This window comes from Lygodium microphyllum, chromosome 21 (assembly GCF_053477565.2).
Source record: "Lygodium microphyllum isolate KBCC chromosome 21, Lygodium_microphyllum_v1.1.10, whole genome shotgun sequence".
NCBI lineage: Eukaryota > Viridiplantae > Streptophyta > Polypodiopsida > Schizaeales > Lygodiaceae > Lygodium > Lygodium microphyllum.
The window spans coordinates 39,893,674-39,908,073 of record NC_141155.1 but is presented as its reverse complement, the minus strand read 5'-3'; the positions used below and the strand labels follow the sequence as shown (position 1 = coordinate 39,908,073).

The window sequence follows — 14,400 nt, the reverse complement described above, 5'->3', positions numbered from 1 at the left end:
CTGCACGCACTCAGGAAAAGGCCCAGTTTTATGCTGTGTGACCACTGTTCTACAGGTCGGTGAAAAGTTACTGTAGAAATTGCATCGAATGCCAATGCGTAGAGACATTGGGAGTCACAGAATCATCCTTGTTGCCTGTTGATGCAAAATCGTCACTAGGAAGTGACTGTGTGGTCAAATACCACTTTCGTCACTTTTACAAATTTTCCCTTGTGAGGCTGAAGCTGTGTTCTTTGCAGTGACAGAATTTTTTGCAGTGTTCTGTAATGGCCTCTGATTCTCTTTCATAGATTGTCACTGAAAAGCTTGACAAGAAAAACTTCCAAGCATGGAAGTTCAGAATGACAAATTTCCTTATGGGAAAAGGATCTTGGGAATTCGTTGCAGGAAATGAAGAAGAACCAGTTCTTCTTGATATTCCCAATCAACAGCAAATGCAAGCATTTAAAGCATTGCATGAGAGAGCCAGGAAAGTTATGTATTGGCTGTCTATCAGCATTTCAGACTCTATGATTGTGCATATTCAAGATGCAAGTACGCCAAAGGAGGCATGGGATACTTTGTCAAAAATGTATAGCACAAATACGCAAGCCAGGAAAATGCAACTCAAGCAAGAGTTACACAATGTGCAAGGAGAAAGTATGAGCATCAATGACTACTACATGAAGGTGAAGAAGATTGCAGATGCACTTGCTTCCATTGGGTCCAGGGGAAGATGATGATCTAGTTTCTGTGACCTTGAATGGTCTAGGAAAGGATTATGCACAGTTCCGAACATCCATTTCCGTCCGTGAAAGATTTCCTGATTTTGAGGAGTTGATTGCTCTTCTAATTTCTGAGGAGCAGAGAAATGGTGGTGCATCTTCTTCAGGAGGAACTTCAAAAGAAGCTGTCTTCTACTCAAATGCTGGAAGAGGTAGAGGCAGAGATAGAGGAGGCCGATCTGGAGGCCATGGTAGAAATCAAAATATGCTCAAGAAAACCAGTCCTACGGAGGAGGACGTGGTAACTCTAGAGGCAGGCGGAGCCAAAGACGTCGTGGTGGATGGCAAAGAGGCCGAAATGCAAACAACAATGTTGAATGCTACTACTGTGGTAAAATGGGTCATATGGCTAAAGACTGCTATAAAAAGAAGAATGACATCATGAATGGAAAATTGCAACAAGGGAATTATGCATCTTCTAGTAGACAGGGTGATGATAGAAATGAGCATTTATTTATGGTGCAGCACATGACCAATTCTATGACAAGTGTAGAAGAAAGCAAGAATGTGTGGTATGTTGACTCAGGTGCATCAAACCACATGACAGGTCATGCAGAATGGATGGAGGATGCAAGGAAAATGAAAAAAACCAGGATTTGTGGAGACTAGTGATGATACTGCACATCCTATTGTGCAAATTGGAAAATTTCATTTGTCTATGCAGGATGGGAAAAAGAAATACCTGTCAGATGTATTTCATGTCCCGAATATCACAAAGAATCTGGTTTCTGTTGGTCAAATGGTTAAGCAGGGCTTGCAGGTCAGATTTAATCCTCATGGATGCTTTGTTGAGGATATGGAAAATAAAGGTCGCTTGATAGCAAAAGGAAAGAAGAAGGGCAGAATGTTTACGTTGGATGCAGACATGCCTAAATTGAGTACAACAATGTTTGCACATGGGATCGGTGTAGTTGCAGATATTGATATCTGGCATAAACGCATTGGTCATGTTAATGTACAGTGACTTAAACCAATGCAAGCCCAAAATATTGTTGCAAGATTGCCAAAATTCAAGGTTGTAGAAATGCATAAGGTATGTGAAGCCTGTCAGTTTGGAAAACATGCAAGGAAACCATTCCCTAGACATGTTCAAGAGAGTAAGAAGCCATTGGAATTAATCCACTCTGATGTGTGAACTACTAAAGCTACATCTCTTGGAGGCTGTCATTATTTTGTCACTTTTATTGATGACTATAGTAGAAATTTTTGGGTGTATTTTATGCAAAAGAAAAGTGAAGTTTTTGGGTATTTCAAAATTCTTAAAGTTGTGGTTGAAAAAGAAACAGGTCTGCAAATAAAATGCCTAAGGTCAGATGGAGGGGGAGAGTACCTCTCAAATGAGTTTGCGAGGTTTCTGCAGGAGCGTGGCATAAAGCAGCAATATTCATGCAGTCATACCCCACAACAAAATGGAATTGCAGAAAGGAAAAACAGGCATATTGGAGAGGTAACTCGTGCCATGCTCAATTAAAAAGACTTGCCAGATTTTTACTAGGCTAAAGCAGTTGCTACAACAGTCTACATAATGAACAAGACTTCCACTACAGCAATACATGGCATGACTCCAGAGGAGAGGTATACTGGTAGGAAACTAGATATTTCTCATTTGAAGATTTTTGGTTGCATTGCCTATGTTCATGTGCCAGATGAGTTGAGATCCAAGTTGGATCCAAAAGCTTAGAAGTGCATCTTTATTGGTTACTCTCTGCAGCAGAAAGGGTATAGATGCTATAACCCTTCTACTCGTAAGTTTACAGTGAGTAGAGATGTTTTTTTTAATGAGATGAGTAGCTGGTATAAACCAGTAAATGTGATTGATGATGTAGATGCACAAAATGGTAATGCTGCACAGAATTCACAACAGCAGTCACAAAATATTAGTGGACCTGGAGTGTCCTTTAGCAGTGGTTCACATTCTTCGCCATGGAAAGGTAGATTGAGATCAGGAGAATTTCCTCAAACCAATGCAGATAGTGGTATGCAGGTTTCACGAAAAGGAAAAGAGAAGGTAGATCAGCCCATGTTTGATGTGAATGCAGGTCACTCTTATGTGGATGGTGGGCTCAGAACAGAGCATTGATGATGAGTTGGGTATTCCTTCTATTGTTACACCTGGAGTAAGGAAGACCAGGGATGTTTTGAGAGCACCTGGGAGTGAACCTACTTTGTGCAGGTCTACCAGAGCTAGGTATCCTATGGATAGGCTGAAATATGATGGATTTATAGCCATTTACTATGCATATATGGTCAAAGTGATACAAGAACCAGAACCCACTTCTTTTGAGCAAGCCATGGGAAAAGAAAAATGGGAGAAAGCCATGGATGAAGAAATGGATGCCTTGGAAGCAAATGCTACATGGGAATATGCACAAACATATGGCATTGATTATGAAGAAACATTCGGTCCGATTGCAAGGATGGAAATCGTAAGAGTAGTCATTGCTATCGCTGCATCAAAGTGATGGTCTTTACATCAGATGGATGTAAAGAATGCCTTCTTGCATGGTGATTTACAAGAAGAGGTCTATATGGAGCAGCCACCAGGTTATGTGCATGCTGTTCATCCTGAGTTTGTTTGCAGGTTGAAGAAAGCATTGTATGGCTTGAAGCAAGCACCTAGAGCATGGTCTGACAAGATAGGATAGTATCTTTTCACCATTGGCTTTTAGATTTCCAAGGAAGATTTCTCACTTTATGTGAGAAAAACAGAGAAAGATATTATGCTACTTGTCATTTATGTTGATGATTCGATTATGACAGGTGACCGTGATGAAGATATCCTTCATGTGAAAATGCTATTGAAGCAGAAGTTTGAGAAAAAGGATTTGGGAGAGCTGCGTTATTTCTTGGGCATTGAGGTGATTAGATCACCAAGTGGGATATGGCTCTTGCAGAGGCAGTATGGATTGGACATGCTGTCCAAATATGGGATGACAGGCTGTAATCCTATTTCAGTTCCTTTGGAGCAAAATGTGAAGCTGAGCGCAGATGCATGTGAGCTTTTGGAAGACCCTACTATGTGTTTGTACATAGTAGGAAGTTTGATTTATATGACTATTACCAGGCCAAATTTGAGCTATGCTGTTGGATTGGTAAGTCAGTTTATGCAGGCTCCAAGGAAACCGCATTTGGATGCGGCTAGACACATACTCAGGTATGTGAAGTCCACATTGCAGTATGGACTATTTTATGAAATTGGGATTCAGATACAGTTGCATGGATACACTGATGCTGATTGGGCTGGTAGTATTTCTGATAGACGATCTACCAGTGGATATGTGTTCTCTTTTAGGAGTGCTGCAGTCACTTGGAGCAGCAAGAAACAGCCTACAGTTGCCTTGTCGAGCACAGAGGCTGAGTACAGGGGTGCAGCAATGGCTGCATGTGAGGTAGCTTGGTTGCATAAGCTACTTTATGATATGCATCAGCCTACAAATGGGCCAATTGTCATTTATTGTGACAACATGACTAGTATACACTTGGCAAATAACCTAGTCTATCATGGTAGAAATAAAGCACATTGAGGTGCATTATCACTATGTACGGGAGAGGGTTTTACTAGGTCTTATTGATCTAGTTTATGTCAGCACAGAGGATCAGATAGTTGACATATTTACGAAGGCATTGGGCGTAGAGAAGATGCACAAGTTCAGAGACCTGCTTGGTGTGCAGGAATTGGGATTGAGCTTGAGGGGGAGTGTTGAGATATCGAGCTCCACTCGTGATATGCCAGGGTGATCGTTGTGCATTTATGTCACCGACTTGTCAGTTGGCAGATGCGGTTGGTACACTGCCCATGAATAATAGCTAGATGACAGTTATCCTTATCTACTCTAGCTTGTGGCTCAGTGCACCTAGCTGTACACATTTCACTATTAGGATAGCCCCATTACATTGCATTTTGTACTAGTACAAATGATCTATTCACCCATTGTATATTAAGCTTCCTTAGTGCACATGTGTATACATGCATATCTCCCTGCACGTAGAGGGGACACTAACTTGCACACATATTTATTCTCTATGTGTGTGTGTGTGTGTGTGTATTTGCAAGGAGAGTTAGAGGAATAAGGAAGTTGACACCTTATGACACACTTGCGCAGGTCCCCAAGGCTCATTCTAGGAACATCACACATAGAGCACACTACCTCGAGGCGGTTCACCTCAAAAAATATAAGTGTACCACGTGTGATCAATGGAAGGGTTGTTTTATTTCATAAAACTTACAAGATTACGCTTGTAAAAGGGGTTTTTAATTTCAATTGAAAAAATAATTATAAGTTTCTTGAAGGAAAGGGGGCTATTTTATTACCTTACATCATACAAGAAAAGGGTATTTTCTAATACCCTTTGAATGCACGTGATATAAATGGTTTATATATGGTGGCCTCCCCCACCCCAACCTTCATCCCACTATACAAGTACCCCATTCTAATATATGTGCTTTGTGTACAAGATACTTTAGTGTACTACATCTAGTGTATTGTCAATAGCTCACTACACATAGATCAATAGATGAATTTGCACATAGCCTGGCACATAAGGCTACTATTGCATTACACCTATCCTTTACCATAGTATACTACACCATGCACTATGGACCAACAAGTGCTCAGTGCATAGTGTATACACATTGGTGCATATGCTCAAGTCTAGCTCTAACCTCACATACAACGTTAGTGCACATGTGCATGGTGCAATAGTAGTAGCCCATGCATAAGCTCACTTGATTGACTCATCTTGCACCTACTTGGCAGACACCATTGTAGGACACTCTCTACTCGCACAATTCTAATGTATTATATATAGTGCACCAATACATATGTCACTAGCACACAGTGCATACTACATAATGCATAGTGTGCACAAATACAATGCACAAATGTACACATGTATATGTCTTTTGTACCCCTAATCCATAGTACACCCACCTTTCATGCCCCCACATCTTGATCCCTTCACACTCATTTTATAGTACCCTAGTGCACTACATTGTGTACTAACCTGTCACCTATGTGCATAGTTTACATGCATTGGTCCATACATACGCATGCATACCTGCTAGTGTACAATGCACTACACAGTGTGGACATACACACTAGCATATCCCATCTTAGGCTATCTTAGGACATTCATCCCCACATACCTTGATCGTATTCAAACCATGTAGCCACCCTAATTCACCCTTTTATACATTGTTCACAATAGTGTATAGCGCATACATATAGTACACATGCACTAGCACGTAGTGCACATGTACACAATACACATGTGCATAGAGCAACCACCCCTCATACAACCATTTTCCACACCCTCCTACACACAACCCCTGGTGCATACTTGTTATGCACTAGTGTACCTAAAGACCACACCATCACATCCTAGTGCAAGTCTACTAAGGGTGGTTACACACCGGTCTGCGGCCGCCCAAGCATCTGTAATCTGGCCAATAAGAAGGCCGGATTTTGAAAAGTGGGTGCCCCCCTCTTACACACTAGGGGCGCTCGGCGTGTCACCCTTTCGAGGGTCTTCAATGCTCCCCCCACCCCCTTTCTGCGTTCCGCAGGGTGGGGGAGCTCCCCTATCTTGTTTCGTCCTCGCTTCATCTCACCGATTGATTGGCCTCTCCTCTGTTGGCCTATGGTGGACTCTAGGACAGAGAGAGGGCTTCCCGTTGCCCAGGTTCTCGTTGCTGTAGCAGCCCATTCCCGTTGCCCATTTCCGTTGCTGCAGCCCATTTGGCTCCACCTTCTATGATGATCTCTCCGGCCGCCATGCTCATCAGAGCTTTGTTTTCTGCCCACATGAGTGGGCTCCAGGTAGGTGCACCCTGTGGCCGTTGACACACAGGTAGCCGTTGATACACAGGAGCTTCCATGTGTTGCTCGTTTCACCACATGCATAAATGTAGACATCGTGAAGGTTCATCTCTCTGTGTTTTTCTGGATTCATCATCCCTCTCTTCGCATGAAAATATACACATCGTGAAGGTGGGAAGGCATATTTGATGATGATGCATCTAGCCAGGTCTCTCTCTCTTGCAGAAACAAGTTCAGGGTTTAATCATGGCCAATTGCTTGCATGTAATTTATCCAGTTCAGGGTTTAATCATGGCCAATTGCTTGCATGTAATTTGTAGGCTTCACAGGTGATTCGCAAGCTTCAACAGAGGGTTTTATCAGAGCTCTGGCTCGGAGGCAGAGGTCTTTATCAGATCAGAACTTCACAGCCTTCACATGTATGCTCTCTCTCTCTCTCTCTCTCTCTCTCTCTCTTTTATTACCCTGGTAATGTTTTCACAGGTGATTCTATTGACCTTGACTGATGAGTTTGTAGCTAACCCATGATTTGCCTTATAAGCAAGTGTTAATCATTCAAAAACATTAATTGGGCTATATGGTCATATCGTGTCTTGCCTGTTGTGCATGCAACATTTAAAACCTGTGTTTCAAGCCTGCAACATTTCAGCATGCCTGTGTTTCTACCTCCATGTACTGCTGCCCCACTGTCTTTGGCTTCTCCCAATTTCTGATACATATGAGATTGCTATTCATCTCTGATAACAATTTCTGATAGCTATTCATCTCTGATAGCAATCATTGCAGGAATCATCAATCAAGCTTCAATTAAGAATAATGTTATGGAGAATTGTATGAACATAAATGAATATCATTTATGTACTCACTAAAGTAGAACACTTGCTGACTGCCTGTTTTATTATTAGTTGAAATTTAGAATTCCTTGCTGACTACCTGTTTTATTTAGGTTCATAATTTCTGCACCAACGCCTTTGGAACACCACAATATCTTGAAACTTTTTGAGTGGACCCTCATTACAACTGCTGTTCTACCAATTAATTTATTTAATTGTATTTGTAGGAATGTATTATTGTAAATTTTGAGTATCCTAAACTCTTGCTATGTGGTCTAGTTTCAATTTGACTTAGGTTTTATTTGAGGGTTTTTGTTTGCTTAGCAGTATTTCATCGTTGCAATGAATCCTTTCTTAGTTTCGCTATATATGTTTGGCATCTATTACAGGTTGACAATGGCTAAAACTTCTTGTCTATACATACATCCCATCATTTTGTTTGAATCAATGTATATGTATAACATTTCCTTTTCTTTATTGTTCTTTAACCATATTGTTTGATATATGTTCATCGTTGCAATGAATCCTTTCTTAGTTCTGCTATATATGTAACATTTCCTTTTCTTGATTGTTCTTTAACCATATTGTTTGATATATGTTCATCGTTGCAATGAATCCTTTCTTAGTTCCGCTATATATGTTTGGCATCTATAACAAGTTGACAATGGCTAAAACTTCTTGTCTATACATACATCCCATCATTTTGTTTGAATCAATGTATCTGTATAACATTTCCTTTTCTTTATTGTTCTTTAACCATATTGTTTTCTAATTGTAAGATAAATTGCAATGTAATCGGAGTTATCCTATAGTTGTTACCTTACAATCAATTATTGAAATGTAAATAAAAAAAATGGAGTGCATTATGTAAAGAATAATAAACTTGTTTGTCCATTCACATATTGTAAATGATGAATCAAGTTTCATGCGTAAGGTGGACGATTAGAATGGATTCTCAAGAGAGCACTCCCATGGAGGAGTTTCACCAGTTCGTGTCTCAAATGAGCCAAGATGCAATATGCAATAATGACTTCATGTACTTTTCGAGCCAAAGTGTGGGTGTTCCAAACCACATGCCAAGCCACACTGCCGTTGGCAATATCCCTGTAAATGTGTTTCCAAACCACCCTCCTTTGATCAATCCCTGTGCTCCTCAATTCATACCTTTCCAACAACCAAGACAATTAGGTATAGAGAGACCCACAACAGTACACAATAATGTAATTCTTCGTCCAGTTGCACATAGACCTCAACATGGTCCCTCGGCACCACGAAAACAAGAACCACAAGAAATAAGTTCTTGTGATACCAACCAGGACTCATGTGAAGAGGTTAACTTGGTTCAAGCTCAAGAACCAATGGTGCCATCTTCCGAGAATGCCACCAAACAACGTCCACGATGAACATCATCAAAGTCTGATGCTCCTAAACCTCCTAAACCAAAGAGGGCACGGAAAGGAAAGAATCAGAATGACGATCCTGAGACACAAGATCATACAATAGCCACAAAAAAACCGTTTGCACAATGGAAGGATGCATGGACAATACAACTCATTCACATCCGAGGATCCATGAGTGTGGAGTTCTCAAAGCCACCAAAGGAAGGAGTGGATATATGGTCCAAGGTTGCCACCCAACTAGCATCGCTATTTCTAGAGTTTGACAAAGATGGTGAGGCATGCAGAAAATGTTGGGGATGCGTTTATGAGTCATATAGAAAGGATAAGGCTCACAATGCCATATCAGGCAATGATCGTAGAATCATTTGTCAGTGATATGATATTGTGGATGAATATATGTGGAATCGTGCCAATGTTGTTAGCGATGCACATGCCTCATCTGTTGGTGGGTTGTCTTCGTCAGAAGACAATAATACATCAGTCTCCAATGATCAGGGTGACCACACCCAAGAAGACATTGGCTCCAATGAGCCTTCAAAGATCGTACATGATCAAATAACCAACCAAGAAGCACGCAATAAAAAGGGTAGAAAGATAGAGGAGTCTCTCAGTGACATGGCTAGCACCGCCCGATCAATGTTAGCCAACCAAAAATCAAACCTAGAGGAAAAAAAATCATTTGAAGAGCGCAAGCTCGTTATCATGGATACACTTGCCTCCTCGGTATCTGGTCTATTAGATGTAATCAAAAGTCTTAAAAAGGAACGATGAATTCAACTGTAGATGAATTTGGAACTTATAAAAAAACAAGTTTTTTATTCTACCTTTACATCTCTCTTCAAGTGTCTCATAAAGTTTCGTCAAATCTTTTGACAGGTGAATGGACGATGAAAGTCTTTTGATAATGTTTGTCATCGGTGTTGTAGTTGCTGTCATAGCAATGTTTCAACTTTTTTTGAGTGATTTGGATGACAGGGACGATGACAGCATGCTATTGCATACTTTGATGGAGTGCATGGCTCGAGGTTATGTTGCACGTCGAGCCAGGATAGGTCAGCGAAGACACGATCGACGATCATGTTGGGCCTATCCAAGACCACAAACTTTTATGGAGTAGGGGCTTCTAGGGAATTATACAAACTGAATGTTTAAAAGCAGGTTACGAGTTAGCAGGAGTACATTTGAATATCTTGTCGCGAAATTAGCACCACAAATGCGACGCAAGAATACGAACTATAGAAGGGCAGTACCTGTGGAGAAGCGGGTCAGTGTGGCTCTGCATCGCTTGGCAAGCGGCTCAAGTTTGGGACTAATAGCCGATTTGTACGGAGTCTCAACTTCGTTTACACAACTGGCTGTTTTGGACTTTTGTGATGCACTGGGTGCTTTTGGATTGCATATTATGTATGTAAAGTGGCCTTCCCCACAAAAAATGCAAAAATATGCTGGTGCATTTCAAGCCCTTCGAGGCATACCGTATGTTATTGGTGCAGTAGATGGTAGTCATATACCCATCATTACCCCAAGGGAGAACCATGAAGATTATTTTAATAGGAAGGGCTTCCACTCTATTATTCTACAGATAAGCGTGGCAGCCAATTGTGTTGTTTGGGACTATGACGTTGGCTGGGCAGGTTCTATGCACGATTGGAATGTTTTTCAACGTTCAGACCTAGGAAAACGATGCACAAACAAAGCTCTGGGATAATACTGTCTACTAGGCGATTGTGCTTATCCTGCACGCTTTTGGATGCTTCCTCCTTCAAGGGTAGTAAGGATAAGCTATCTCCGGAACGTTATTATTGGAATTACATACAATCAAGTACTCGTATGCTAGTTGAAAGGGCATTTGGCATCCTTAAAGCGCGATTTCATATATTGTTAAAGAGATGTGACATGCTTTTACAAAATGTCCCAAAGATGGTGGCAGCATGCATTGTTCTACATAATATATGCATTGTGCATGGAGATGGTTTTGATGATGCATGGATACATGAAGCGACAACAGAACTTGATAGAGAAAGTAATGCTGCTCATCAAGACATGGACCAGCAAAATAGTTCGAGGAATGGATTAGCAGAGGTTGCTATGCTAACTAACACATGTACCACATAAGGAATACAAAGAGCTCAAGCAGCGGAGCCATCACAAGAGGCAATCCATCTTGGGGGGGCATCTCAAAGAGATAACATTGCTCGAGCCATGTATCGAGAGAGGGAGAGCGCAAATGTGAGAACAATATTTGGTGATTCTGACTCTGCGGAGGAGATGGACGACGAAGACAATGGTGAGTAAACACAATCACATCCAAGTAAGTAATTTTCAGCGCATACTGTTAAGCACAATCACATCCAAGTAAGTAATTTTCAGCCATCATTGCATGATTTTTTAAAGTTTTCAGTCATCCTTGCATCTGCAGCGCAGGTGGAAAGAGGGGTGGTGTGCTAAAGAAATTTCCCTCTTTCCACCTTTCCGCAGAGAGCTCGGTAGAGCCATGCCTCAACAACATGGGGAAGGGGTTCAACTCCCCTGCTCTCTTGGAAGTGAATGAGCTTCCAAAAGCATGAATAGTAGTCACCATAGAAACAAATATATTGGCGCAGAAAGCAACGACGCAATAAGGTCATAATCTTGGAGTTCTTTGGTAGGAAAAACTTCAAATTCATGCTTTTAGTTTTATTGGTGACTTTTTTTAAAGGTTTATTAGTCGGTTTAAAGTGTTTAATCAAGTATTCTAAAAATAATTATTATGAGAATGATGATCAACATCCGTAGCGTCCCTTCATTCACATGCGATTCAGGAAGTGTCCGGTGGTAGGTGGTGGCCGGTGTGTAAACTATTGTGGACGGAAGATGGACGGACACTTATTGATAACGAAAAGTGTCCACTGCCCAATGTGTAAGCAGGTGGCAGACAAGTGACCGCCCGAGTCAACTTTTCCAGTGCCCACAAATTGGGCATAGATTGGGCGGGCAATGGCGGTGTGTAACCACCCTAAGCCAATGCACTAGTGCACTAGGGCATGACTCAAGTGCACTACCCAAATGTGCGACAACCCCTTGCACACGCAACTTAGAGTGTGTTTTTACATCATAATGCTAACCATTGCACACCACCTCCATAGGCTCACATTCATTACACTTCAGGTAACATGCATAGAGTTGTAACATTTGTACATCTGGCATGCTTGAGCTATTCTTCCAAGTCCTGATTTTACTTTTTTCTCCTCTCTATATTCAGAACTTTACTATACACACACACGTAAACAAATACATATGTTTTCGCAAAACGAAAAGCATCAAACGACCGACAACGGCAGAGTCGGGACTCCTAGTCCAGACACCGCCCATAAAACCGATCGGTATTTGCAGTCCGCTTTTTAAATAGTTCGGACGGCTAGCTACAGCATCCGTGACAAGCTGACTCCCGTGGACGAAGAATCATGGCTGGAATGAATATCGATGTTACGACGACTGTACGACGTGGTCTCGGCAGCGGTGCCCGTGGGCTGTGCTTAGTACTGCTGATGATGCAGCTGGTTTTCCTTGCTTCATTGACCTGCACTACCGGGAGCGCCAGTGCTACTCCTGATGATCAGTATGGAGCTGGTGATTTGCCGTTATCAGTTAGCAGTTACGAGCCCGAAGATCTGATGTCGGAGGAGCGCCTGTGGAGACTGTTCGAAGAGTGGGCACTGAAGCACTCCAGGAACTACAGCGCGTACGAGGGAGAGAAGCAGGATCGCTACCAGCTGTTCCAGCAGAACCTCTTCTATATCCATAACCACAACAGCAGGCGCTTGATAGAAGGCGTCCGCAGCAGCGTGGGGCATTCGAGGGGGCACATGCTAGGCTTGAACCAGTTTGCCGACCTGAGCCTGGAAGAGTTCAAGCTCAAGCACCTGCGACGAGGCTTTCGATCAAGTCTAGAAGCTGCTGCTCGTGCCAGGAAGAAGATCGCCCGAGAGCTTTACGCTTCATGCGACCAAGCTGCTGCTCTACCCAAATCAGTGGACTGGAGAGAGAAGGGCGCAGTCACAGCTGTCAAAGACCAGGGGCGATGCGGTAAGGCTCAGACCTCAAAATATAAGGTGTTTATTTACGTCATTCTTTAATGACGCCAGTTCCGGCCTCATCTTTTTTCATGAACAGCACTCTCTAGCTGGGGTTTGCTTCTTTCTTCCGACTTCTGCGACAGTTGCACAGCTAGCTCTCGGTGCTTGCCTAAAAATTGCTAACTTGCTCGGTCTTCCTTAATAATCCGTATACATGACTACAGGTAGTTGCTGGGCATTCTCTACCACAGGTGCCATCGAAGGTGCCCATGCCATTGGGACAGGCGAGCTCGTCAGCCTCTCTGAGCAGGAGCTTGTGAGCTGCTCCAAGAATAACTATGGTTGCAATGGTGGACTTATGGACAGTGCCTTCCAGTGGGTCTTGGAGAACGGCGGTATCAACTCAGAGCAAGAGTACCCCTACGTCAGTAGCAATGGATATGCAAGGGCTTGCAACTGGCATCTGGTAAATCTTCACTAGCTCCCATGCTGATCATGCATGCTCCGTAGACCTTATAAATTGTTGATGTCACGTCTTGTCATTATTTGCAGAAACAAGGAATCGTTGCGACTATTGATTCCTACGAAGATGTCATGCCCGACGATGAGAGTGCACTCATGTGTGCGGTGGCGCGACAGCCCGTCAGTGTTGCCATCAATGCTGGGACGCGGGATTTCCAGCTCTACAGTGATGTAGGTTCTAAATTATATCAAGTACTTGGTCACCCTATCGAAATTTAATGTTGATGCCTTATCACAATAATATCATTCTCACGAATCGCATGGTTTGATGATATGGCAGGGTGTCTTCACCGGTAGCTGCTCTGATGATCCCGATGACATAGACCATGCCGCGCTGGTCGTCGGCTATGGGACGGCCGACGATGGAAAGGACTTTTGGATTCTGAAGAACTCATGGAGCGAGAGCTGGGGTATGGAAGGCTACATTCACATCCTGCGTGGCGCGAGCAGCCAACACGGCACTTGCGGGATCACTTCCTTCCCCTCATATCCAGTAGTCAACACACAAGCCTCACTGAAAAGCTATGTCGAACTACCCGGTGACCGCGAACCCCAGCTGGTCTTCTCCATGTAATTCAATCACGACGACTCGGCGAGTGCGTACATTGAGGATGCTGGAAAATATTTTGTAATTAAAATAATCCAGTCACTTAAAATAGTGACGAAAACGTGTGTATTCTGACAGGGCATAAGCTACTACTGAAGCGACACAGTGCAATCAATCGTACTATAAATAATGCCATTCGTGGAAAGATGATACAGTCGGCAATCCAGAAATTCCCGTGTTTATGTGCCTTTGAATTTTATTGTACATCTCGCCTGATCATAATACGCCCTGGCAGCCCGCAGACTACTCGACGTATAAGGGTTAAGGGTTTAGCTGTGGATGAAAAAAACCCTTGGGGAGCACAAGGGAAAAACCTAGCTCCTATATACAAATGTATAAACATCATCAAGAAGGATTATTCTTTACATGTAAAGTGAATCCGCGTATGTGAAGTGAAATT

The 14,400-nt window shown here is 42.5% G+C and overlaps 1 protein-coding gene across 1 annotated transcript; it reads left to right on the top strand.

Annotated features, from left to right (window-relative positions):
* The first annotated feature begins 12,259 nt into the window (after positions 1 to 12,259).
* On the top strand, positions 12,260 to 13,967 carry LOC148017909 (cysteine proteinase COT44-like). The gene is made up of 4 exons (XM_087661516.1): positions 12,260 to 12,881; positions 13,096 to 13,337; positions 13,424 to 13,564; positions 13,674 to 13,967. The coding sequence occupies exons 1-4, from the start codon at positions 12,260 to 12,262 to the stop codon at positions 13,965 to 13,967; spliced, it is 1,299 nt and encodes a 432-aa protein (XP_087517642.1).
* Positions 13,968 to 14,400: the final 433 nt, after the last annotated feature.

What these genes read in the sequence shown, in the direction of transcription:
- LOC148017909 (XM_087661516.1), top strand. Translation starts at nt 12,260, where the DNA reads ATGGCTGGAATGAATATCGATGTTACGACGACTGTACGACGTGGTCTC. An exon ending in GGGCTTGCAACTGGCATCTG is followed by an intron (nt 13,338 to 13,423) that starts GTAAATCTTCAC and finishes CATTATTTGCAG; the next exon opens with AAACAAGGAATCGTTGCGAC. An exon ending in ATTTCCAGCTCTACAGTGAT is followed by an intron (nt 13,565 to 13,673) that starts GTAGGTTCTAAA and finishes ATGATATGGCAG; the next exon opens with GGTGTCTTCACCGGTAGCTG.